General features: G+C 38.9%; 2 protein-coding genes across 6 annotated transcripts in view; both read left to right on the forward strand.

The window, feature by feature from the left end:
- RAB5C (RAB5C, member RAS oncogene family) lies at positions 1-10646 on the forward strand. 4 transcript variants are annotated; one of them, XM_014056514.2, is made up of 6 exons: positions 1-114; positions 4339-4551; positions 5733-5884; positions 7197-7319; positions 8687-8780; positions 9381-10646. In XM_014056514.2, the coding sequence occupies exons 2-6, from the start codon at positions 4401-4403 to the stop codon at positions 9494-9496; spliced, it is 636 nt and encodes a 211-aa protein (XP_013911989.1). In that variant the 5' UTR covers positions 1-114; positions 4339-4400; the 3' UTR covers positions 9497-10646. The 4 variants fall into 4 exon arrangements, with proteins under 4 accessions (XP_013911989.1, XP_087569659.1, XP_013911988.1 ...); XM_087713533.1 differs by having other exon boundaries at positions 19-114; positions 4161-4551; XM_014056513.2 differs by lacking the exon at positions 1-114 and adding an exon at positions 121-550 and having other exon boundaries at positions 4161-4551.
- Positions 10647-11899: 1253 nt separating this feature from the next.
- KAT2A (lysine acetyltransferase 2A) overlaps positions 11900-27567 on the forward strand; it is a 29256-nt gene continuing 13588 nt past the window's right edge. The window contains exons 1-10 of one of the 2 annotated variants that reach the window (XM_014056515.2): positions 11900-12208; positions 17129-17252; positions 19631-19776; positions 21074-21163; positions 21430-21611; positions 22595-22786; positions 23549-23655; positions 25096-25206; positions 25524-25660; positions 26387-26595. In XM_014056515.2, the coding sequence (XP_013911990.1) occupies positions 11915-12208; positions 17129-17252; positions 19631-19776; positions 21074-21163; positions 21430-21611; positions 22595-22786; positions 23549-23655; positions 25096-25206; positions 25524-25660; positions 26387-26595 (1592 nt within the window). In that variant the 5' untranslated portion in view covers positions 11900-11914. The remainder of the gene's footprint in view (positions 12209-17128; positions 17253-19630; positions 19777-21073; positions 21164-21429; positions 21612-22594; positions 22787-23548; positions 23656-25095; positions 25207-25523; positions 25661-26386; positions 26596-27567) is intronic. The other variant, XM_087713535.1, reaches the window with a different exon arrangement.

Below are 27567 nucleotides of genomic sequence, written 5' to 3' on the forward strand. Positions count from 1 at the left end.
GAAAAGAAGCCGAGGGCGGAAGTGGGTCCGTTTGAGGTTTGGAATAGGGGGAAACGGGATTCCGGTAGGGAGGCGGTGGACTGTTATCTGCGGCGGTCCCGCAGGCGGGAGCGGGTAAGTGTAAGGTTTTGTTCGGGAAAGACGAAAGCCAATCCCTAAAAATCCTTCCAGTTTTAAATTCTTGAGGGGAGTTTTTAATTTTCCCTCCGTCACACATAAGAGTGGCTTGGAAATGAGGTTTCTTAGCCTGGCAAGCCAAATGAAACTTCCATGTTCTGAAGCAGTATATCTCTCACTACCTGTTGCTGGTAGACGAGGACGTGAGAAATTCTTGGCTTCCTGGAGGCAATTAGATCACGTTGGTTGGGACTAGAGTGGCATCTGCTTTGGTTACCAAAGGCTGAGCTGGGTTTGGGACTTGTTGACAAAGGTCCTGTTGCTTTGCTTTGAGGATTATTGGGAAGTGGAGTCCTTGACCTGAGAACTAAACAACACAATCACTGATATTTAAACAAAGCTATGGCGATAACAAGGGATGGTGCTGATTACGGTGGGTGTGACATTCCTCACTGGGAATGCTTCCTTTTCTACTTTTAATATAACTTATTTATATTTGATGCCAGTCTCTGAAATTTAGAGATAGCATTCATGCATACAATCATTTTAATATGTCTTATGCCATAAATTAAAAGAATAAAGATGTCAGATTTATATAACGTTCTCTAGCTCTTTCTATGTTTCATTCTGATCATCTTGTTTGTGTATATGTTCTCCATCTTGAGGAGGTAGTATATGGTTTCCATCTTTATGTTTTATATATATTAGTGCCTTCTAGTGATTGACTCCTGGCAACTGCTAGTAATAGCTGCTATATAAAATATTCTAGTTGTACCAGAAGTTCATCTTAAGCCTTGGGACAGTGTGAAAAATCCTAGCATTGCCTCTGATAGTATCCAATAGAGCAGGGGTCACCAATCTTTTGGACCTCAGTGACCATTAAATTCATAGTTTTAAATTCTTTGGATCATTAATATGATCTGACTAATGACTGGGTGGGTGGGGCATGTCTGGGTGATCATGTGACTGGGTGGGTGTGGCCAACTCAATGTCACTCATGTCGAGGGACATCTCGCTGGCCTCTGCTGAACTCCCCCTGCCAGGGCAGTTGTTGAAGCTGAGCAGCCACCATAAGAAAGAGTTGGCCAAACAGCTGGCTCAGTTCAAATTGGATCTGACCAAGAAGGAGGCTCAACAGAAGCACCTCAGTGAGGACTACGAGGATAGGCTTTCCAAGCAGAGGAAGTACAAGGCAAGGCCAGGTACCAGGCTTAGTGGCTGAGATGGTCAGCCAGTTCCAGGATATAATGCGGTCCCAGTGGAACAAAGACCTCTTGTTCTTTACCACCACCAGCACTTCCCTCCAGCCTTCACCCAAAGCCCTGCACCAGGAGGCTGAAGCAGACCCCAAGTTGGAATGTTTGCCTTGCTCCAACCCACACAAAAAGACCCTAAAGGAGGAGAGTCTCTGCTGCAATCCTGGCATGGGCAACTGCAAGGAGCTAGCATGGGCCAAGGTGGGACTGCTGCAGCCCATTCTCCAGCAGCAGAACAAAGTGCAAGAGAGATCAGGGCCCTATCGCAAGAAATCCCATGCTCCTGGGAAGATGGAGAAGAAGCTCTCCGGTTCGTTAGCCTCCCACTGTACCTTGGAAACTGGACTGTTTCTCTCCGTCCCCTTTTCCTGTTTTGTCTGCTGGATCAACGCAGGGGGACATCAACCTAGCTTGACACTGGGGGGCTGTATGCCTGGACCAGGTGCTTTCTCTCGGCCTCCCATCCATTCTGCATGGCCTCTGGGTGGGAAGCCAGAGAGAAATCACCTGGCCCGGGTACATAGCCTTCCAGGAACCTCTCTTGTGTTCCTTCTCCCAAAGAGAAGCTTTGTGGTCAATCTGAGAGAAATCACCTGGCCCGGGCACATAGCCTTCCAGAAACCTCTCTTGTGTTCCTTCTCTCAAAGAGAAGCTTTGTGGTCAATCTGAGAGAAATCACCTGGCCCGGGCACATAGCCTTCCAGAAACCTCTCTTGTGTTCCTTCTCTCAAAGAGAAGCTTTGTGGTCAATCTGAGTGAAGGAAAAAGAAGAGGTGCAGACTGATGGTAGCTTGCTGACGTCAGTGGGACAGCGACAGGCACCCAGGTGGGAGAGCTGCTCTTGGATGACCAATGGGTCAGTCTTGTGACTAGAGCTCTGGAATATGGGACAGGCTGGGCAGCTCGTGATGGGATTGGAAATCTCCGTCAAAGAGGGTGGTATGTGGAATGTGGAACATTGCAGGTGGAGCAACATGCAAGGAGTAGTGCAGCCCTCGCAGCTGGAATGAGGTAACAGTGCTATTGCAGCAAAAAGCTGTGGCAGCGCAAGCAGGCCGAAGTGGCAGCGGTGGTGGATAGAGCCTTAGTGTGCGGGAGCAAAGTGCCACTTGCCTTTGCAGAACATCATTCCGCCTTTGTCATGGTACATTTGCACTACCTAGCAGTGCCAAGGCACCCCTCACCTCCCTCGTAGGATCGGGTGACCAGTTCTTTCCCACATCATTGGCAGCCAGGATCAGCTCATTGCCACTGCTTGCTTCTGCTTTGCTTTTGCCAGGATGGTGAGCGCTAGAAGGATTCTGTCCTCGGCCTGCCAGTTCCCTCCCCACCATTTGGTTTGGGGAAGACAGTGTCCTGCAGGCCCTGGTGTGGAGGGCAGGCAGGCGGGTGGAGCGAACAACCTGGAGATTTGGGCGGCCTTTACGTGGCCATGATGCCTGGAATGGAATGAAGAGACCCAGCTTTGGCCTCCAGCGCACTCTTCTCCTCCCAGGCAGCGGGAGTTTTATGCAATGCTCACTGAGGCATCTGATCTCCCGTGACAGAGGGAAGGACTGGAGTTACTAAACAGGAGGCCAGGCTAAGTGCCTGAAGGACTCCATCCCATCACTGGGAGTCCAGGCACTTCAGCGAGAGCGCCCAAAACTTCAGCCGGGCTCCTCAAGACACAGAATTTACATAGTCCGATCTAGCGCCCGGGCTGGCTATAACACGAACATTTATTGCACACATCCAGGCCAAGGGCCATAGTTTGAGGACCCCTGAGTTAGTGCAATATAAAAAATGTAAGTAATTTTTCTGCAGACCACCAAAGTTTTCTTGTGGACCACCAGTTGGTACCCACTGCAATAGAGTTCTTTTAACCTCAGAATGTAATTTGGCCATAATGATCATAGATAATGGGTACTGTAATTCAAGAGCTATGGATGTGAGGTTGGGAAAAGCTCCTGCAATTAATGATCTTGGTATATGAGTAAAATAAAATAAGTGTATTCTATTAGTCATAAGCTTGTTACAAGGAGGGCTGTAAAAGGACTGTGAACCAGTATATAAATCTAAGTGCTATTGCTATTATGTCAAGTCTGCAACCGATACTTCTTTAAACATATTAAAATTGGTTATTTCAAGAACCCTATGTTATAAAACTTACATATTTCCCCCATGGGATAAATGAATGTACTGGTTGCAGGTTGAAAATCTGGTGGTGAAACCTTTTCAGGTACCATTTATTCATTAAGTGTTTAGTTATTTTCATACATAATTAACAGAGTCATTTAATTATATTGTATCTTAAATCTTAATGTTTCTTGCTGAAAACTTGTTTTTTAACAGTTGAACTTCCATAGTAATTAAGCCATTTTTCCTGATACTCAGGATTCTTTATTTGTGGCTAATTGCATTGTTTCCATTTCAATTCTAAATGATTATCTTGAAAAAAATTGTATAATGCTAAATTTTAAATCTAAAAATCAGTTCAATATCCTATTGTAATATTGGTCAAAGCTTGTAATACAACTTTAAAAACATCAACATTCAATTCTGCATAGTTCAGGGGTTGAAGGGGTTCAGTTGAAAGGGGTTAAGGAATTAGCTTGATTATGCCTGATTTCTGACCTTATGGTAAAAATAAGGTAGAAGCATATTCATTTGTAGTTCATTTATCTTGGATACAACCCCAAATTGGTATTTAGGTGATGTTGAAGGTGTATTGAAATGGCAATTTAATAGACATTTAATTTCTGCACTTCTCTAACTTGCAAAATCCTTTTCATTTTCTATTTGCAGCTGCAATTTTCTTGTGAAGTGAAGAACAACAGTATTCTTTCCATTTTAATAACTGACTTGCTCAAGGATTTCTCAGCAGATGATGATTCAAACTGACTGCTTGAATCAAATACTTCAGTTGCTATTTAAAAAAAGGAAACCTATTTCTTTCTCTGGCTGAAATATTTCTGTCTTTCAGTTGCAGCATTGTTTGCTGACAGTCTCATCTTTCTATTGGAACTTGTGCAATTGTTGTAGGCCATGGCAGGTCGACGTCCTAATGGGCCAACTATAGGCAAGATCTGTCAGTTTAAATTGGTGCTCCTGGGAGAGTCAGCTGTTGGGAAATCAAGCCTTGTCTTGCGCTTTGTAAAAGGACAGTTTCATGAGTATCAAGAGAGCACAATCGGAGGTGAGTGTCACAATCATTGATAAAGCCGTTCAGAATCTCTTTGAAATTTAGCCTTGTATGGTAGTTAACAAGTATTTTTCATTAATGAGTTCTTTCTAAACTAACCTGTATAGAACATTTTTGGGGATGGACACAATTGTTAATTCCTGCTGATACCTTCCATCTGTCTTTGAATCATCTAGCATACTCTGTGTGTTGGACTACAACTCCCAGAATTCTCTAACAGAAAGTCGTGGTTGCTGGGAATTCTGGAAGTTGGAAGACAAATCTAGACGGTAAGTTGTTATTCAGTGGACTATGGCTATAGCATCCATTGTGACTACACAATAATGGACAGATGTTAGACAAATTTTCTTAAAATACTTTGTATGAAATGTAGGTAATGTTGGAAGCCTAAGTCTAAATGATTTCCCAGAAGTGTTCCCTTATTAATATATTTTCTGAATGGAGCAACTTGGCAGAAGGATTGAGTTGTTTCCAGGAAATGCTGAGATTAGGATTTTTTATGACATTTCTCCTGGCATAATCTAAGAGATCCTGGATGGTTTACAATAGATACTGATACCATGTAATAAAATAAAAATAAATATAAGCTAAATAACATCAGAAATCATACCTAGCATGTTCCAGAAGTCTCTTTGATATTTTTTTAAACTGTGGTTCCAATACAAGTGGAAAGAATAAAAACAAAAAAGACATTGCAAGTACATAGCCATGCAGAAACCTTGTTTTGTTAAAGTGTCATAATTGGCTTGAGGCCAATAGCTACATCATTTCTGCTCCTTTTTAAAATGTTCCTGTGACAAATGCCGGGCACATTGTATACCTTGGCAATTCTGTACAAAAGTTTAGCAGAGCAAGCTTTTGTCTCTAGGTTTGAATCAGGTCTTTTTGACTAGGTAGAAATGAAGAATCTGCTTACAAATGTTAAACAACTATGCTCCATTAACAGAGTTATGTTTCAACTATGTCAGTGGGAGAAAATGTCTTCCACATATATCACTGGGAAGAAAACTTCAAGTATACAGCAGATGGGCAATTATAGAGTTAATACAAACTGTAGCCAAAAATTGCTTTATAGGTGAAAAAAGCTCTTGTTTCTATGTAAAATATAGCCACCCCTGAGTGGAACCCAGCCTCAATTCCTGTTCTGACTATTGTTTAATCTTTCTGTATTCTAGCTGCTTTCCTCACACAGACCATTTGCTTAGATGATACAACAGTCAAGTTTGAAATCTGGGATACAGCTGGACAGGAGCGCTACCACAGCTTGGCCCCCATGTATTATCGAGGGGCTCAAGCTGCCATAGTTGTTTATGATATCACTAATATGGTAAGGCTTTTATAGATTGAGTCCAAAATTATTCCACAGGGGCAATAGTGTTTCTTTTCTGGTTTCATTCACCTTGAGGATATGATATCCCAGGCATATATGAATGCATCCACTGAATCAGTGGCATTCTAGGAGAGAACCACTGATGCAAATAGTTTGAATTTCGTGCCATTTTACTTTGATATTGGGCCCAGTTTGCACAGTGTTACATTTCAGAGCAGCTTATTCTACACAAAGTTTCTGTCTATACAATATTTAAAGATACAATGAAAGAGAAGGCAGGCTAAAGCCCTCATCTGCAGCATGAAGTGATGTAACATTGGCATTACTTTCTGGCCTCAGTAAGAAGGAAGCCGCACTTAAAACTGCTTTAAACCAGGTAATGGAAATAAAATAGCCATAGATGTCCTGATGTCTATAATTCTATTGAATCGTCATCTGTTGACTTACAGAATTAATTTATGTTAAAAATGAGAATAGCCCAAATTTTACAAAACTGCCATATCTGGAAAGATATCAGTGCTTTTACATGAATTTGGCCATTTTTAAAAGTTTTAAGCTTTTAGCTTGAAAGCGTTGGAGAATGTACATAGGTCATGTTGAATCGTTGGATTTTTGTATTCTCAGCTTCTTTCTCTTCCTGGGGACATTTCATTTGCAGTCTTGGTAATACTGATGGTACAGGAAGAGAAACAAACTCAGAAGTATATCTGAATACTATTTTCATAGGGTGTTGCTGTTTATTTATTCAATACATTTGTACTTCCCATTAAAAATATCTCAAAGAGGTTTATAAGTCTCAGGACATCTAAGCTTTCCTACATATTTGAAGTTAAAAATCTAGCAATTTGATATTTTTGTATTAACATCTTCATAAACAAAATCCCAAGTACTGACATCCTTTGCATGTATTAAATCTTGAATTACTTCTGTGCACATGCTCTGTCTCCTCCTTTCTTGTGACCAGAAGTATAAACAAGAATTCAGTGTTTAATGTGCATGAACTAAGAATCATCGTTCACTATTGGAATGGTAAATCTGCAGCCCTTTAGATCCTGATCTGAAGTTCCTGGTATCTCTTGCCATTATTCTTCAGCAGCTTTTGCCACCTGGATAGGCGGCGGGAGGAAATCCGTTCTGTGAGTGCCAGTTTGTCTTATACCTGGCATACTGTTCAAAGCTGTTCCCCAGTGAAGGAGCCCCATCATTGAAAAATGCATTGTATGATATATCACCTATGTCGGAGCAGGGGGCATATGTATGTTAGAGTTCCAGGAGGTGAGAATTATGGAGCTATGCTTGTTCTTCATAGGATACCTTTGTGCGTGCCAAGAATTGGGTGAAGGAACTACAAAGGCAAGCTAGCGCTAGCATTGTCATTGCCCTGGCAGGGAACAAGGCTGACCTGGCAAGCAAACGAGCTGTTGACTTCCAGGTAGGTGACTGGTTTTTTTTACTGGGAAATAGTAGCTTTTCCTTCCACAATGTTCTTGGGTGCTTTTTCAACATGAACAATTAGTACCTTAAGATAGTTTAAGAATCATAAGTTGGTTAAGAACTGCTTTTGTCCAAATCCAATTGTATCCTTTTCAAATTTTACTCTTTGCATAAGGACTATTAGAGGTGTCTTATCAGGATAATTCCTCAACAAAATGTTTTGACTGGGGAATGATCTAATAAATCTAATACCATATAAGCTATGAATCAGAAAAGCCCTTAGTAATATTTCATTTTTGTTATGAATTCGCTACTCTGTCCTTAAACAGATTTATTGATAAATTTTGATATGTTATTTTTAACCATGATTCTTATACATGTTTTCAGCAACCAAAAAGCATTTCAAAATAACAAAAAATATAACTTCATGAAAAGTATTAATCTGCTAATCTGAGAGAAATTGCCTTTTAAAAACAGTTTTTTATCTGGAATTTACACATTTACAATCCAAGGGTAATACTAACCTGTGTAAAGCTGCTAGATTTAGCAATATATCCTTTACTTATTTCACACCTTTTATTTCTTGGTTGGTACAAACTTGAATGTAATCACAAATGTATTAAATTAGGCATGAACATCTCATAGCTTGAATCCCCTTTGTAGTCCCTGGAATCATTTTTTGACTATAACTGGTCAATATTCTCCTCCTCCTCCATTTAATTTGGAAAAATGATGAGCTTAGAATAGCACCCCCACTTTCAAGGTTTTCAGCAGAAGTGGATTTAAACCTGATTTCCTTAATTCCAGCCAATGAAATAAGACACACTATTTGGAAAAGAGCAAAGAACTGGAGATTAAGCAAAGAACAACAGATCAAATAACTGTTTTCTGAGACTTCTGTAATAAGAATGGTGACTTGGGCCCATCTTGGCTTAAATTTCAGAGTAATTGTAAAGACTGTTGAGAAATGAAATGGAACCTTTTGTTCCCTCTAATATGTACAGTAATTACCAGTGTCAACCTAATTCTGGGAATTATCAAGCATATTATATCTTAACACATTAACATACCTGGACAATATTTCTATATTTTATCTGTTCTATAGTCCCTCTTTGGAAATGTGGGTAGCTAGAGCTTTTTGGTCAAGGTTTGGTAGCGGGACTATGTTTATCATCTTCCCAATATTTTTAATGATACTGATATGGTCTAGCTTTAGAAGAAGCCAGCCAGGGACTATGTTTATCATCTTCCCAATATTTTTTAATGACACTGATATGGTCTAGCTTTAGAAGAAGCCAGCCATGCTTACAAAGGTTAAATGCATCTCTTTGAAAATTCTGACATTGCTGACATGATTGCTTACAGGAAGCCCAGCTCTATGCAGAGGACAACAGCTTGCTGTTTATGGAAACATCAGCGAAGACAGCAATGAATGTGAATGAGGCTTTTGTGGCAATAGGTTAGTCAAGGGGAGGAGAAAGGCAGCTTGAGGAGGGTATCCTCTCCAACTACTGCCATGGGCTACACCAAGCAAACTCTTTCATGGATAGTAATCTAAGTTCTCAAACACTCTGCAGAATTTTAACAATATAAATTTGTGGCAAGTTGCTAGCGTAAGCAAAAGAGCACCTTTCTGATGTTGGGTAAGAGCATAGACTCTAAAATTGTAGCCTTGCATCCAGAAACTTGCAAGAGGGAAATAGAAACAAGGCAGGAAACAGAGAAATTAATAGAAAGGTGGGTGTAAAAATAATGGGTTGAATGACAGACTGAGTCAAGGTAAAAAGAAAATATGGAAAGCTTATAAACTATGGAATAAGATGGCCCAACGGCTGGGGTAAAATGAGTGGCTTAGGAACACCTCTCCCTAAAGTGTATTTTGGGAATGTCCATCTCCCATTGAATTACAACAGGTACATTGGGCAAGATTAGCCAAGAAAAAGCTGGCAATCTGAGTAAATCTCTTTCCCCACAACCAATTTTTTTTTGTGCTTTTAATTTTTCCTGTGAAGTTAATTTAAGAGCCAGGCTCCTAAGTATACCCTCCTCTCTCCTCCAGCAAAGAAACTTCCCAGGAATGAACCACAGAGTGCAACAGGAACAGCAGGCAAGAATCTAAATGTCAACCTCCACGAGAATACCCAGTCCAGCAAGGGGCAATGTTGCAGCCACTAAGGATTCTTGTCTGGCAGCTCCAATTGGAACGTGTCTGAATCAATTGCACTTACAGAAGACCAGCTGCCAGGATCTTTTTCCTTTCTCCTCCTCCACTGAGATTTTTTTCCCCTCATAGAATGGGGGAGGGGAGCATAGCAGAGGCCATTCCTCTTCTGAACAAACAATAGATTTGTTTTTTTAAGGAGTCCTTTTTTAAAATACAGATGAACAATGGCACTCTTCTACATCTTTGTGGGTGGACAATGTGTGCTTTCAAAACCTTGATCCCTCTTCCTTTCTGCCTTTTATTTTCTGAAGGGATTTATACTCTTGCATTTGCTCAGAGCTCTCTGGAAGAAGGGACATCCTTTCCTGAGACAAAATATGTCTATAACATCTGCTTGGTGATCCCAAGCTGATAGGGTTGTACCCTAAAGAAAAATACAAGTTATTGCCAGGGGAGGCTACATAAAATAGGAATGAGTTGCAGAAATACTATGCACATTTTTCTTTGAAATTTTGGTTCAGAAATGACATACAAACCTGTAAAAGACTGTTACAGAAACCTGAAGGTAACAGTGAATTGAAGCTGTAGCATTGATAGATTGAGAGAAACCCATAGCCTCTAAGCTTTGTATTGATCAAATTTGTAATTATGAATGTTTTTAAAGAACAATAGAAAGCTGATTTTCCTCTTTTGTATTATAGTTTCCAGCATTTAACAAATCAGTATCTTTTAATAACATATACCAATTAGTCCTTTATCCTTCTTAGGTTTAATTGGGCTTTTGGTATGCCAAATCTACATTAACCTATTATTTACATATTGGGTGTAATGCACTAATTCAGCCTGTTAAATATATAAAATGATCGTTTTTTTACAAGCAACATTATGCTGTTAGTAATCCTATCAGGATGTGGGTGTATCAGCGAAACAGGTTGGTAGAGTGTATTCAAGCTGGGGCGGGGAGCAATGATAGGTATTTTCATATACACAACATTACCAATATTGGTAATGCAAAAGGGGTTTTGTTTCTGAGCTAGTGTCCAGGGCAATTTTTGTCTTATGCATATTTGTATTTAAGACAGTACATCAGTCTCTTCAATTCAAAGCTCCAGTTGTGTATGAGTTAAAAAATAAATTTTTATAAGTCGTGTTGAATGTTAACTTGAATCATTGTTTTTGCACATATCAGCTTACATACTGATAACTTTCTAAATTTAACATTTAGTTTTTGCAAGGGTTTTGTAACTTTGTTTACCACAACTCCCAAATATGATTAATCATTTTTGCAATCATTTCCTCATGAATATAACTGATGATTTAAAGAGGGTTAAGATCGGAAAGGAAAATAAAAATAAAAGATGGGTAACTTTCACCACATTTTTAATAAATGGATCGTCTTTAACTTTGTCCTAGCATTCAACAAATATTTTGCTGAAAATTACCCATATATCACCATGGTCATATTCAGAAAGCTCTGCTCAGACAATGCTCCTATGCCTTTACTTTTCCAAGGCAAATTTGATCAGTTTTTATAAAGAAAAAACAACCTACAACTCTAGATATACACCCCTCCTCTAATTGCTTGAGGATCATGATCCAGTTTGAGAATTCATGCTATACTGTTTGGAAATCTGAGGTACTATGTACAAGTTCTACTTTATATTGTGTAAATTATCCACTATTGGGGAAATGCTACATTTTTATTTTATAAACATGAGGAACATGTAATCCTTGCATATTGACCATGGAAAACACTTTTTGGAATTCCTAGAGCGCTGAAAATTAAATTAGGGAGGAATGTAAAAAATGTCAAGAGGATGTCTGAAAGCTTAATAAAGAAAATTGATTTTTAAAAAAGTTATCAAAGTCCAAGCGATGAAATTGGTATTTTGAGGTCACATTCATTTAAAATCATTTAAATGAACAAAAGTGGTAAAATGCTCTTCTCAGACATAAGACTACTCTTGGATGGGTATTCATTTTCACACATCTTTCAGCTGTAGATCTAAACATTAAAGCGAAGCTGAAATACGCATGAAAATGACTGATAATGCAATATATCTATAGTTGAAATTTAAACTATAAATTTTGTTAAATACTCATCCTACAAAAGAAGTCTATGCTTGACAGGATTCATTCCATTTTACAAATGGGTATGTTCATTTACAACAGATATTATAAAATCTGAAAATTACAAAGGAAATCAGAAATATTTATTCTACATATTTTTTCACTCTTTGCTGATTCTATATTCACGGTTAGAAAAACAATTATTTGTCTTTTAATAAAATACAATAAGTTTCCGACTGGACAGCCACCTTTCTTTATTAATCTATCGAAATATATTCCCCAGCATGCAACTGATGCCAGGGAGCATGCGCAATAGCGTTCAACATCCATAGACAAAGGCCCCCTCCCAGCTTCTGAACATGCTCAGTGGTAGCCACGCGCCCACGCCGTCTTGCAGGGTCTTGGGCATCATGGCGGAGGCAGAGGTCTCGCAAACTACCCGGATCCCGCAGACTAGCGCTCCTTCCTCCGCCACCTCCTCTGCAGTTACAACGCCGCCGGTAGTAGGGGGAAGCGGAGCTGGAGGAAGCACCAGTGACCCGGTCCGTCCAGGATTAAGTCAACAGCAGCGCGCGAGCCAGCGCAAGGCGCACGCGCGGAGCTTCCCGCGGGCAAAAAAGCTGGAAAAGCTGGGAGTATTTTCAGCATGCAAGGTACGGGGGCCTGGAGGAGACAAAAGAGTTTAGGACTGCCTTCGGGTGTGTGGACCAGCCATCGTTGGATATTTTCTTCCGGACAAGATCCTGTAAACTTAAAAAAAAACATAAAACCCATGCAAATTCCTGCCAGTTCATGGGTTCAAGATTTTATTTATGGAACTATCCTGTGCTCTGGGCCCCTCTCAGTAGCCGGCTTTGGGATATAAGGAATTACTGTACAAATCTGTGGTTCTTTTGGCCTACTCTGATGGGCACTAGGTGGCTCTCCAAAATCTAGACAGGTCTTTTGCACCCATTCTAACGATCGTCCCTTGACCAGCAGTAGTAGGAAATAGAAGCATACACATTTTTGCATGCAAGCATATAGTATTTTGCTTAGCTATACCTCTTCATCCATTTAAAATTTAAATCAACATACTGATTTTAATCACATCCATCAAATGCTTCCCGAGAATGAAACTAATGAAGATACATTTATTTGTCTAAAACAGAGAAATTCTGTTCTTCATAAGGTTTAGAGTTATCAAGATCTCAAATGCCACTGGATTTGCAACCTGATATTTTTAGTTTTAGACCATATTCTTTACCTGATGCTTGCCCAAAATATATTAAATACCCTTTTAAAATGCATTTTTAAAAGATCACTATGTGATTAGGAAAAAAAACACTCTATCAAAGTTAGATTTGATTTGTCCCCTTAATAAAAAGAAAACTAGCAAGCTGATAAAATACTTTAAGAGGAAATAAAAGTACAGTGTGAGTTGTGTAGAAGGCTTGATTTGCAGAGTATTCAACAGATTATAAAGTAATTTACAGTATTTATAGTGAACGTATCTTTGAAGATACTTGCTGTGCCATGATGACAGTGTGGTGCCTTGGAGGGGGCATGGCTACACATAACACACCTCTCAGCATCCCCTTAAAGAAGCTGCATCTTTTCTTGACTTGCACTGTAGCATTCTGCATTCCTAGAGAACATATAACAATACACAGAGAGAGTAACTGAATGTATACAGTAAGAACCATTAGCAGAGTCAAACAGGATGTTAACAGGATATGAAGTTGCATGCATTTTTCCACCTCATCACATTCACCCATTTTTATCAGTGACAGTACTTTGAGGAACAAGAGTCCATGAGAGAAATCAATTTCTATTTTCTCAAAAGTGAGATAGAAATTCTATATGTATCTCTATAATCTTTTTGTGTTGAAAGGCCATTATTTTTTTAATAAAATGAAAAACAGAAAGTCAAAGACTTTGAGAACATTTCCTGCAATAATGCTGGAGTAATGAACATTCCATATAGATTTACTTTATAAAGTAGCTTTGTGAGGCAGCACATAAAGATACACTAAGGAAGGAAAATAGTTACTTCTCCATGTATTATTGGAAGACAATTATTCCAGATCATTGCCTTATTAGCTGGAGCTGATAGGGAATAAAGTCAGAATTGCCAACTAATGTAATTTTTAGAAGTGAAATGAGAAATTGTACAGAAGGAAGGAACGTATCTATTTTAATATATTTTATTTAACTATATTAATTACACCAGTTTAAGCCCATGCATGGAATATAAATGTCTATGCAACTCCATAAAATGAAACATGTTCTGCTGTAGAACTTATTCATAGAGATATTTGATCTCTTCAATGTACTTACAAAGCTGTCAGGTTCATGTTTGTTTTCTTAGTATTCTTAATTATATTTCCTCTATAATATATAATTCTGCCATGTTTTGTATAGTTCAAAAAACTGAACACCCATAATTCACTGCCAGGAAGTCAGATAAAGGCTTTATACAGATAGTCCTTGAATTGTGATCCCAGTTGAGCCAAAAGTTTTGTTGCTAAGCAAGACAGTTGTTAAGTGTGTTTTGTTCCATCTTATGACTCTTCTTGCCACAGTTAAGTGAATCAACGCAGTTGTTTAGTTAATAACATATTGTATTTTTCAGACTATAAGATGCACTGGAGTATAAGACGCACCAAGATTTTGAAGAGGTAAAGTTTTTGCCTTCCCCGGCCCCCAGGACCTCTCTGCAGGCCTCCAAACTCTGCATGCTTCATTTTTTTCCTGGGCACTGAGGAGGGCAAAAATGAGCAAAAAAACCAGTCCATTTTTTGCAAAAACAAGCCCTCCAGAGTGCTCCTGTGGATTAGAGGGACAAAACTGGGAGTGTTCCCCAGTCCCCAGGAGCATTTTTCAGGCCTCCCAAACCCTCTGCGCATCCTTTTCTGTGAAAAATGGGATGGGCGGGGTGGAGTTTCCAGAGGCCAAAAATGCTGTATTCAGTGTACGCATCCAGATTTTCGCCCTCTTTTTTTTTTTTTTTTTTTTTTGAGAAAAAGGTGCATCTTATACTCCAAAAAATACAGTAGTAAAGTGTATCTGACTTCCCCATTGATTTTGCCTGTCAGAAGATTGCAAAAAGTGATCAAATGCCCTCAGAACATTGCAACTGTCATAAATATATGCCAGTTTGGAAGCAACTGAATTTTGATCACGTGACCGTGGAGGTACTGCAACCGTCAAAAAATGTGAAAAAAGAGTCATAAGTTACTTTCTTCGGTGCTGTTATAACTTTGAATGGTCACTAAGTGAATGGCTGTAATTAGAGGACTATCTGTACTATCAGTGTTGATTACTTTAGTTACCATACCTTTTTAAATTTTTACTGCTACTTAGCAGTTAGACTTATATACCGCTTCATAGGGCTTTCAGCCCTCTCTAAGCGGTTTACAGAGTCAGCATATCGCCCCCACAGTCTGGGTCCTCATTTCACCCACCTCGGAAGGATGGAAGGCTGAGTCAACCTTGAGCCGGTGAGATTTGAACCGCTGAACTGCAGATAACAGTCAGCTGAAGTGGCTGCAGTACAGCACTCTAACCTCTGCGCCACCTACTTCTTTTGTATATATTTATATCACACCATTTAATCCTATAGTATCAATATTTTAAGTTTTATGCTCTAATATTAGTTTCAAAGTTCACATAGATTTTAGTAAAACCAGGTAGTCTTTGACTTAGAATAGTTCATTTAGTGATTTGTTCAAAATTACAATGGCAGTGAAAAAAATGGCTTATGATCATTTTTTACACTTTGACCATATTAGTATCACCATGATTGTGTGATCATAATTCAGATGCTTGGCAAATGGTTCATACTTATGACCGTTGCTGTGTCCCAAAATCATGTGATCCCCTTTTACAACCTTTGACAAGCAAAATCAATGGGGAAGTCAGATTCACTTAACAACCGTGTTACTAACTTATCAACTGCAGTGCTTCATTTAACAACTGTGGCAAGAAGGGTCATAAAATGGGGCAAATGTCTCACTTAACAACATATATTTGGGGCTCAATAGTGGTCATAAGTTGAGGAATACCTGTATAGTAATTTTGTAGTTTTGTGTTACTAATTCTAATATTCTATAGCTTTTTATATGTTGATGTTTTGTACCACATGTTTTATACTCTACTATAGTGGTTCTTAAGTAGTGTACCGTTGCAGACAGGTATACCATAGACTTGTTACTATTGTGCCACAAGATTTTTGTCACATTACTTTTAAAATATTTTATTGTATTATATAATGCTTTGGTAAGACCACACTTGAATACTGCATACAGGTTTTGTTGCCATGATGTAAAAAAGATGTGGAGACTCTAGAAAGAGTGCAGAGAAGAACAACAAAGATGATTAGGGGATTGGAGGCTAAAACATATAAAGAACGGTTGCAGGAATTGGGTATTAATTTAATGAAAAGAAGGACTAGGGGTGACATGATAGCAGTGTTCCAAGATCTCAGGGGTTGCTATAAGAAGAGGGGGTCATTCTATTCCCCAAAGCACCATAGGGCAGGACAATAAACAATAGGTGGAAGCTAATCAAGCAGAGAAGCAACCTAGCACTGAGGAGAAGCAATTTAGCAACTGAGGAGAAATTTCCTGACAGAATAATTAATCAGTGGGAAAATTTGCCTCCAGAAGTTAAGACTGCTCTAACACTAGAAGTTTTTTAAAAAGAGATTGGACAACCATTTATCTGAAATGATAGAGACTTTCCTGCCTGAGCAAGGGGTTGGACTAAAAGACTTCTAAGGTCCTTTCCAACTCTGTTATTCTATTCTATTCCTATTCTATTCTGTTCTATTCCTATTCTATTCTATTTATATTCTACATAATTTGATACAATGCAGATATTTTTAAAATTGTATAACTTGCCCTCAGACCTTCCTTGTATTACATGTTCTATATAAAATTAATAATTTTCTGATGTGCTACAGAACTAGGGCTATATTTAATATTTATGCCATGGATTCAAAAAGGTTGAGAAACAGTACTATACTATATTATAATTTTATAGTCTCGATAAAAATTGTAATTATAAAACACACACTAATACGAATTTTATAGTTTTTGTATTAATCATTTTAATTTTGTTATTTTGCATAGTTGGGAAGCTAGATTGTTCATAGAGGCAGTCACTGATTAGTGATTCTCATTTAGTCATCATTCATTGTGAAGATAGCAATGAGAATATACATTTGCAACTAAAGTCACACTTATGATCTTTGCTTGTCTGAAAAATAAAGGCAAGTTGAAATAAGATCGTAAGCGTAATTATAGTTTCTCTTAGTAACTGCTTTGCTTAATTATCAAGTTGTGGGCTCCGGTTGTAGTTGCTAATTGAGAATGACAGTAATGCTAATATTAGTTTTGTTGGTTACTGACTGTTATAAAGGTAAAATTTCATTTGATTAAAATGCACTCACTTTTTTATCACAGACCTCCTTGATTCTTAGAATGCACCTCCAAAAGCAAGGGTGGCTTGGCCAATGATGTTAACCTTTGTCTTTACTTTATGTGTTCAGTGTCTTACATTCTGCCTCTGATTTTCTCCCATCTCTGCAGGCTAATGACTCTTGCAAATGCAATGGTTGGAAAAACCCAAATCCTCCCACAGCTCCCCGCATGGATTTGCAACAAACAGTCACCAATCTCAGTGAACCATGCCGTAGTTGTGGACACACACTAGGTAACTACAGAGTCACTTACCATCCTCCACCAGAATCTTCTCTCACTGAGACCGAAATATATGGTTGACAGGAGGAGAGATTTCAAAATTGTGTCTACTACCATTAGCACAGATGTGCAGCAAACTGACTAAAGAAATCTAGGATTTGAAATCCAGACATCTGAAAGTTTACAGCAGGTTGAAAAGCATTGCTGTAAAATGCTACTAGCCAGATGAGATATTATCTGCTAGAACCATAACACAGAGCCAATAGCAGGGAAGTGAAAAGAGTAGGAAACTTTTTAAAGGTTGTAAAATCTTAATTTGATATTGGTTATTCCCATATATTTCATTCAGGGTTGGGCCTGACTGGGACCTCCAAAGACGTCTTTTGAATGTGTTTGAATATTAGTAGTTCGGGTAGGTAGTTAGGCTGTTGGTTTGAGCTCTGAGCTTGGCAATTTGGTTACAAACATTTCATTACCATTGGAGGAGACATCATCAGTGCGTTTCGAATTGTGCTCCTCTGTCAGAACACAGATCTTTAAATACTTTCGAAAGAACTGCATCAATCACAATCCCGAAGATAGCATTTAAAATGAACAGATACCCCACTATGCAGCAACAAAATTACAACCCATTGGTTCACAAGAAATCGGACCACGTCTCAGTAACAACAGCCAGCCATTCAAACTACCCTGTTTTCCTGAAAATAAGGCCTCTCCAAATTGGGCTTTTGAGTGCATACACAAAAATAAGCCATCCCTAAAAATATTGCAACACAGCAGCCGCCATGAGATGACCATGCTCGCTGCCTCCTGCATCTCAAAAATAATAAGACCTCCCCAAAAATAAGGCCAAGTGTTTATTTTGGGGCCAAAAGAAATTAGACCCTGTCTTATTTTAGGGAAAACACGGTATCAAACAAGCCAAAATGAAACCGTGATTTAGAAACATCCAGATAACAACTCTAATCTTAATCTGCATCACACAGATGGTTCTTAACTACAGCCCAAAATCAGATCATGAAATATCTAAACACAACTTTCAGACTAATTTGCATCGCATAAAAAGGTATATACAAGCCTGTGTTCTGACAGACAAGCACAATTCAAAACACACTGACGATGTCTCCTAGAATGGTGATGAAATCTTTGCAACCAAATTGCCAAGCTCAGAGCTCAAACCAACAGCCTAATATCTTTGAATGGATTGCTTCTTTCAACAAACAATAGTCTCTTTTCAATTCTTGACATTGGTGAGAGCAGTTCGAGTTGGTTGTTAGATCAGCCATTTATCTTCTTATGCATTAGCTTACTATTCTTCAGCTACATACATTTTAGGATGTAGTTTTGAAAAGTTTGTAATGATAAACTTGAACTGATTGCATTGTGTTATAGAATGTGTTTTTCTTCCTTTGTTATGACTTTCTAGTTATAGGATTTTTTTTTAATTTGTTTGCCCTCCTATCCTGTTTATTTCTTGAAAAATACTACTTTAGGAGCACTGGGAAATCAGTTGGTGGTCACTGAGGGCTAAACACAAAGATAAAAAAAATGAGAAAGGATCCATGGTAGGTAGGAAACAGCATTGTGCTTTTGGGGCAATGGAATTCTGGAAACGCCTGGTTTTGTTTATATACCTATTTTAGAGAAAAAACAATTACATCACTCATTATTTTCTTTTAAGTTAAAACTTTCTGAACTTGTGTATGATATCAGATGGTCTTGTCATGTTAATTTTTTGTGTTATTTTTATTTGGCTTTTTAAGAATAATTCAAATACTTCAATACAATCTTCATAAAGAAAATTGTGTGTGTGTGTATGTGTATACATATGTGTGTGTGCGTGCACACACACATGTATGCATATACATCCTTTCAATAATCTTCCAAGTTGGATAAAAAGGGAGGTGATAGTCTAAGCCAGAATCATAAGCCAAAAACTGATCTTGACTTAAAGTTCTGATCAGTTAGGAGAACAAGACTCCTGACTAAAGGGGGAAGTTGGGAAGCTATCAAACACTAGTATTTTTATTTTCAAAAATACCTTTGTGCTTAACATAAAATTCCAGTAAGCATTCTTAAAAATAAAAATGGTGGAGGGGTGCAGTTTATTGTTTTAGATAAAATTGTATGCACCTTCCCAAGAAAGGGAGCGGAGAGATAAGCTGTAATATCAGAAGCAATATCAGGCCTGATTTATGCAGCCATTCCATTTTATGATTGACCATGATCACCATGGCAATCATCTGTTTTCTTTGTCAGTTTTCTGTCACTTCTATCACTTTCATTAGACAAAGAAAAAAATTAATAGACAGAGAACCTCATTCATATTCCAACACAGTTCCTAGTTTAAAGAAGCTCAAAGCATGATCTGATTTTCTTGCCTACCTTTAGCTGACCATGTTTCTCATCTGGAGAATGTCTCTGAGGAAGAGATCAACCGTCTTCTGGGGATGGTGGTAGATGTGGAGAACCTCTTCATGTCTGTCCATAAAGAGGAAGACACAGACACCAAACAAGTATATTTCTACTTGTTCAAGGTGAGATAGGATTCTAGAGGGCTTCTTTGGGATAGAAGCCTCTCTGAGGTCAACTTATTCCAAATCAGCTATTTTTCATGGTTATGTCATTATTATGCAGATCAGTATTAAGAAGTGCCTTGCTAATATTATCTGCTCGCCTAGCGTGCTGGAGATACTTTGAATATGGACCAGATGATTATTTTTTTTAATAGCAGCTTCTATGCCGGCCTTTGACCTGACTTTATTGGGGCAACTAATTTTGTTTTACTTTTGGGTCCTCTAGTTTTCTTGTGCTGCATCACCCAGAGTCTGCTGATTATACAAATCTGCCACTATTTAATATTATAAATAATTACTGAAATAAATAAAATGTCATTGAATTTAGCTTCTTAAATGAGTATGACTGTCTTGTATTTGTTCAGTAATGTTGGTTTCCTAGGGGGAAAAAAAGCTACCCAATTACCTCCACTCGACCAATTAGATCCCACAGATTAGGCCTCCTCCGAGTTCCATCAGCCAGTCAATGTCGACTGGCAACCACGCGGAGGAGAGCCTTCTCTGTGGCAGCTCCGACCCTATGGAACGAACTCCCCGTGGAGATTCGTACCCTCACCACCCTCCAGACCTTCCGCATAGCCCTTAAAACCTGGCTGTCCCGACAGGCCTGGGACTAAAGACCTCACCGTACCCGAATAGTATGAATGTTGTGTTTTTTAATGAAGTATTGTCCTATATGTAACTTGGTTTGTCCCCCCCCTCCTCCTGAACTGTGAGCCACCCTGAGTCCCCCCAGGGAAAAGGGCGGCATACAAATATTAATAAATACCAAAAAATACCAAATACCAAAATACCTGGAAGACTCCTGAAGTAGAGCTGAAAGGCAAAAGGGAAGCAATATGCTCCCTCTCAAGTTTGAATGTGTGTGTGTGTGTGTGTGCGTGCATGCGCTTAAAAAAGTATTGAAATCTATTGATACTTAAATACATTTTTAAACTCAAGGAACTGAACAACTATGCATACAGCAAGGAGGTTTGTAATTTTTTTTCTATAGAAAAATAAGGCACTGGATTTTTTTTCTGGAATTTTTGTCCTTCCCATGCAAATATATTAGAATGAGCTTTGTATTTGTTTAAGTTATTTATTTATTTTCTCCTGGGCTCTTCCCCTTGACTTTTTTTTATTTTTATCCCCTTTTTGCTTGTTTCTTTGATGCAGGCAATGGTTGGCTTTAAATTACTTACGTACATGATAATTAGAATTTGCTGGAGAAATAATATGTGCTATTGAGATTGGATTTGCTTTTCTTTCTCTGAAGCTTCTAAGAAAATGCATTCTACAGATGAGTCGTCCAGTTGTCGAGGGGTCTCTTGGGAGTCCCCCCTTTGAGAAGCCAAACATTGAGCAGGTAAAATGCTGTATTTTTGCAGATGTAAGATGTTAGCCTGATGTTAAAGTCAAGTCTAATTCCCATTGCCATGAAGGGGAGGGTGGAACACAACAGGCATCATGAAGAAAGCATCTAGCCTTACAGTCTCAGTTGACATAAGCAAAATACCCAGACACTTTAAAAAAATAGTCAGTAAAAGTAGAAAATAAATGTAAATTGATGAGCTATATAATAATTTTGTCCTACTGCTAAAAATACCTGCTATTTCTGATTTTTACTTCCAGGGTGTCTTAAACTTTGTACAATATAAGTTCAGCCATCTACCTCCTAAGGAACGACAGACCATGTTTGAGCTTTCTAAAATGTTTCTTCTTTGCCTAAACTACTGGAAGCTAGAAACGCCATCCCAATTCCGCCAACGCTCCCAAAATGATGATGTGGCAACATACAAAGTCAACTACACGCGGTGAGCCTAGGGAACAAGAAAGAGGGGAGAGCAAAGGGAGAATAAAGCTATACTTCTTGTCACCATTTGCTTTAAGATCTAGTTTTTGTTCCACGTTTATATAATGGTGATTTGGGAGGGCTTTTAGCAAATGCAGAACGCTGCTCTTTTTTCCCTAGGAGGAAAAAAATCCTTCAAATTCCAGAAACTGTTTTCTTTGTGTAATATAGAGACAAGGCACATTGGAACATTCTGATTTTGTTCAAGCACACGAGTTTATTGGGAGTGGTGGTTCAGGAAAACCTAGAAACCTGTTAATACAGGTAGCTCCTTGACTTACAAAAGTCTCCCATTGACTGCTTGTTAGAAAGTCACAAAAGATGGTCCTTTGACCTTGGGACATTGCAACCAGCATAAATATGTTGCTAAGCGCCTATGACAGGTAGTCCTCTAATTACAGCCATTCATTTACTGACCGTTCAAAGTTATAACAGCACTGAAAAAAATGACTTCTGACCATTTTCCACATTTATAACCATTACAGTATCGCCATTGTCATTTGATCAAAATTCAGACACTTGGCAACTGATGGTTGCAATGTCATGTGATCACCTTTTACTATTTTCTGACAAGCAAAGTCAGTGGGATTCACTTAGCAACCATATTTCAAACCTAACAACTGCAGTAATTCCCTTGGCAAGAAAGATCATAAAATGGGGCAAAATTCACTTAACAATTATCTCATTTAGCAGCAGAAATGTTGGGCTCAAGTAGGATTGAGTTGAGGACTTTTTAAATCTACTCCCATCAGTCCCCAGTGGATATTATCAATTATAGAGTCATATTGTACTCTTCTGCCCTCAGATCTCTTACCTCAAACTAGTCTTTGCTTTTAATCAAGTGCAGATCGGCTAAAGGCTTTCTGGAATCCGAAACACGATCCTGGGTGCCTTAGATTCCTGCTTGCTTTTCCCTCTTACTACTCACATTTCATGATTTTCCAGGTGGTTGTGTTACTGCCATGTTCCCCAGAGCTGTGACAGTCTTCCACGTTACGAGACCACCCAGGTCTTTGGGCGCAATCTCCTCAAGTCCACTTTCACGGTTACTCGTAGGCAGCTACTTGAAAAATTCCGCGTGGAGAAAGATAAGCTGGTGCCAGAGAAACGTACCCTCATTCTCACTCACTTCCCCAAGTAAGACAAAAATTCAGAAAATGATAAGAGGCTGTGTAGGAAGGGAAGATAGAAAATACTTTTTTAGATGGATGAAGCCTAGCTCTTTTTGTGATGATCAATTAGTGCAGAACTGTGCTATTGTAGGTTGGAAGGGAAGGCGCATGCAGTAGTCACAGGGTTAATAATCTTTATGGATCCACTTTATTTTATTTTATTAGCTCTGTTAGATAGCTTTCATTCAATTAGATTAGCTTTGAAGGGCTTCCATAAAGCAGAAATTGGTTTTTTGTGTGTGTGTTCTGTCTGCATATGTAACAGGTGAGAAACCACTGACCTTACAGTTCCTGCTGAACTAAAGCTCCCAGCATTTCTCATCATTGGTCATTTTAATTATGGCTACTGGGAATTGTGATTCAACATCATCTGAAATACTTCAAATATCATGTTCCTGTCATATATAAGAGCCCAAGATTGCAATGTGCATTTTAGCCTCTTATTTTTTTTTCCTTTGCAAGCCAGCTATATAAAATAGAGTATGCTTACCTGCACTTTATAGTGGAGAGAAGGAAGAGGCATCGCAGCTTATAAAACCTATCCACTGCTGGTTTTTGAAGTAAGATTTGAGATAGTGAATTAGGTACCATTGAGTTGAGTTCAGTTCTGTTTACTGTATGAATAAGTACTGACCTGTTTTTAATAATAAAGTAGGATTTGAATGCCAATAAGTTGACATTAATTTAATTGGATTACTGTGCTGATTTCTTTCCAATTCATATCCAGATTTTTGTCAATGTTGGAAGAAGAAATCTATGGGGAGAGCTCCCCCATCTGGGAAGCTGATTTCACTATGCCTGCAACTGAAGGGGCTCCACTTGTACCTCGGCCAGGTATGTAATACTCCTTTTAACTAAAGTAGTGCTTGTTGGTATAGCTGTAAAAGCTTATCAAACTGAAATCCTGCCATATAGTAAATTGAAATGCTCGTTTGTCTGCCTGAGTAAAGCCTGCTGTGATTGACAGGCATTGTCTGAAATGACAGCTAGAGATACTCCGCAGCTCCAGTGATCTGGAGGTTGAAGTAAGGTTTGCATACAAAACAGCCCTTACTCCAAGGTGTTTGATTGTTGAGCTACAGTGTTTTATGTCCCTTCTTCTCCGATGAAGTATAACATACAAAAATAGTGTCATATTTATGGCAATTGTTCAACTCCTGCAGGTTTCAATTGTGTGAATAAGATTTCAAGAATCCTTCGGTTTTATCAATCTTCTTTTGCATAGAAAACAGGCATTAAAAAAAACACCATTGCAAACCAAGTAGCTTAGAGTGCAGGAAAATACATCTCACCATCCAAGAAACTGCTTTTAGTCATCTTGAATTCAAGACAGGAGAAGCACTGCCATTCCTAAAGAAGATCAATGAATTGAGATATGAGAATAGACAAGTTCCCAAATAGAAATTCATTATTATAGTTGACACACCTCTTCAAAGTTTTCTTCCTTTGGTAGTAGATTGCGATTTTATCCCTAGAAATAAATTAGAATTGAGGATGAATGACAAGTTGAAGAAAGAGGACAATGCATAGTTTGTTAGGGAGATTTTGATGAAATCTCCAATCAAAAATTAAATTGAAGGTAGAGCTCTGTCATCATGTTGAGAGCCTGGAACAGTGGGGAGATTTTATAATGGCTTTATTGACCTTGCACAACTATGGACATTGGCCACTGACTAGGAGTGAAATCAACTTACCTTTGCTACCAGTTCGCAAATGTGAGCACACAGGAATTTCCCCGCATGCACAGAGCGTCAAAAATGGGACGTGATTATGTCTAGGCAAGTGGGTGGAGCCTCATGTCTCCACCGCTACTGGTTCGCCCAAACCAAATACAACCAGCTGAATTGCACTACTGCCACTAATCATTATTAGTTTTAAAGTAGTTATCAGTGTTTTATAAGTTGTGTGTTTAACTTGTTTTCATTAGATTTAACTTGTTTTATTAGATGGTTGTTTAACTTATTTTAATTAGATTGTTGTTCTGACTGTTGTGAGCTACCCAGTCACTTAGATGAGATGGGTGGCCATACAAATAAAAAAAAAAAAAGCTTGATCTCGGGACCTTCATCAATTCATAATAAGATTGTTGCAAGCACTGCATTGGATAAATTCACGTGTACTATCCTAAGTACCTTGCAGAAGGGATGGGATAAAAATGAAATAAGCTTTTGTGTGCAGAAGCTTGAGGAACTAAACAATCTCAATTGCGTCCGCAAGTCATAAAGCCTTCCTATTTTAATGCATACACTATTGCTGTCCCTTTGTCTTGTATAGCTATCAGCACTGTTCCTGCAGCTAGCACTCCTTTGTTCAACAAATCTCTGAGCTGCAGCTCATCTTTGACATCTATTAATCTGGATGGGAGCTCACTGGATTCTGTGCCAGGTAAACTCCTTATGAGCAGCAAGGGAATGCTGCTGAAAGAAAAGCTTAGTCCCCATCATTTGAATGAATTTTATTAAAAGTCTCTTTTCCTAAAGTGTACTGTTAAACTTGGAATATTTTTTTATTCTTTTGTTTTTGTTTTAAAAGAGCATTTAAAAGAATATTTAAGTCCGAAGGCTTAAAAATATGGAACCAAATCCAGGCTAATGTCTAGCATGCATGGTTTCTATAAACTATGGCTTCACCTCCCACATGCATTACATTTAGTTCTGATATTTTTGTGTACTATAGTTTTTTTTTTCCTCCCTCCCACACAGGTGAGAAAAGGAAGCTTCCGGAAAGTTTAACCCTTGAGGATGCGAAGAGAATTCGTGTGTTAGGTGATATTCCAATGGAGCTTGTGAATGAAGTGATGCTGACCATTACTGATCCAGCAGCAATGCTAGGGCCTGAGGTATAATTAGTTAATTGTCCCCATTTTTAATTGCACCATAAAACACTGCAAAATCAGTTTTCAGTAGCTGCCCCGCATATTGCATTGTGCAAATTAGAGAATGTATTGCCAGATCTGTATTTTTTCCAGCCCCTATGCAGGGGTGGGATTCAAAAATTTTAGCAACCGGTTCTCTGCCCAGTGGCTGGGTGGGAGTGGCCATGGTGTGCATGGCCTACTCGGCCTCCTGCACCACGGCGGGGGGAGGGGAGGCTTTTTGCTCTCCCTAGGCTTCGGAGGCTTTCCTTGCGCCTCCAGGAGGGTGAAAATGGCCTCCCCTGGGCAAGGTGGGCAGGGCTAGCCAGTTCTTGCAACTACTGGTTCGGCAAACCAGATATAAAATTAGCATCCTGTTCGCCAGAACTGACTGATTCCCACCCCTGCCCCTCTGCCAGGATCTTATTCCCCCCAAAAAAATTTTTTGCTTTTTATCAAAAATATAACAGACACCCCAGTTTAATTAAGTCTGCTAAATGGAGGTCTGCTAACTCAAGGTTTTAATTTTAAAGGTTTTAACATTTTTTTTTTAAATTAAGATTATCTATAGATTTAGAAGAATAAAAGTAATCCATATAGGGGATGAAATCTCCCCTATTCCAATAAACGTCAGTCTACCTTTGACTCTATATTTTGGGCATTGCCTTTAATTCTTTTCTTTTTTTACCAGAATGTTTCTTTTGCTTGCAGACTAGTCTCTTGTCAGCAAATGCAGCCCGGGATGAGACAGCCCGCCTAGAGGAACGGCGTGGCATCATCGAATTCCATGTCATTGGCAACTCACTTTCTCAGAAATCAAACAAGAAGATTCTCATGTGGCTGGTTGGGCTGCAGAATGTTTTTTCACATCAGCTGCCTCGAATGCCCAAGGAATACATCACCCGCTTGGTTTTTGACCCGTAGGTTTGGGATTGCTATTAGAAAGAGTGGAGGTTGTGCCTTGGGTATCATGTGAACAAACAAAATGTTTAAACGTTATGATATTTTATAGTTATTTACAAAGCACATTTAAATTATTTTAAAAGTAAGCAAAATATATTTATTATCTCCAAGGCTTTTGAGCACGCTAATGTTTGGAAATAGAAAGTTGAAAAATTTGGCACGCGCTAGTAAGTTCATGTACATGGTAGCCATAAACTCTTGAGTCCCTGGAATTAGGGTGATTGTACCAGTGGTGGGTTGCAGGAAGTACGACCCGGTATGAGTGTACCGGAGCCAGCCCAGAGCACCGGATAGCGTTCCGGTATGGTGCTCCGGAGGGCCCACCCACGCTCCTTACTGGTGTTTGAAGGCTTCTGCGCAGGCGCATGGCGCGTTCAGCACATGCACGATGCTCCGCAGAGCAGCTGGTGTGTTGCGGAGGCGATAAGATGCAAGCGTTCGCTGCGCACTGTGTGTGTCCATAAGGACACCACCGGCTTCGTTCCAACTGTACTGGTTGGAATGGGATTTGCAACCCACCACTGGATTGTACATAAACTAGTTCTAATAGGTTGAGGATAAAGGCTTATAAATGAATCAGGAATTGGTTGTCTGAATAAATAAAGAAATAATCAAGGGGATCTTGGAATCAAGATAGGGTATAAAATGTTTTCCCTATCCATATTTAGTATTTAAAATGTTTCTCCTTTGAAAAATATACAGCTTTGCTTTATCTCTCTAACCCTCTGTCATGTATTGAACCCTATTTTCTGTAATTACATTAACCTTTTAGTAAATAGGATATACAGTAGAGCTTTAGATTACGTTATTTATTCTCTGCAAAACATTTTGTGAATTACATCTTGGTGAGCTGGAAGATACTATCTGTTGGGAAGGCATTGGTTCCTTTGTAAAATGTTTGCAGTGAGAGACCCAATCAAGTCCTAATT

This window comes from Thamnophis sirtalis, unplaced genomic scaffold (genome assembly GCF_051295495.1).
Source record: "Thamnophis sirtalis isolate CommonGarterSnake01/CBP01778 unplaced genomic scaffold, rThaSir2_p1.2 scaffold_4, whole genome shotgun sequence".
Classification (NCBI taxonomy): domain Eukaryota; kingdom Metazoa; phylum Chordata; class Lepidosauria; order Squamata; family Natricidae; genus Thamnophis; species Thamnophis sirtalis.

What these genes read in the sequence shown, in the direction of transcription:
- RAB5C (XM_014056514.2), top strand. Translation starts at nt 4,401, where the DNA reads ATGGCAGGTCGACGTCCTAATGGGCCAACTATAGGCAAGATCTGTCAG. An exon ending in TTTATGATATCACTAATATG is followed by an intron (nt 5,885 to 7,196) that starts GTAAGGCTTTTA and finishes TGTTCTTCATAG; the next exon opens with GATACCTTTGTGCGTGCCAA. An exon ending in TGAGGCTTTTGTGGCAATAG is followed by an intron (nt 8,781 to 9,380) that starts GTTAGTCAAGGG and finishes TCTCTCCTCCAG; the next exon opens with CAAAGAAACTTCCCAGGAAT.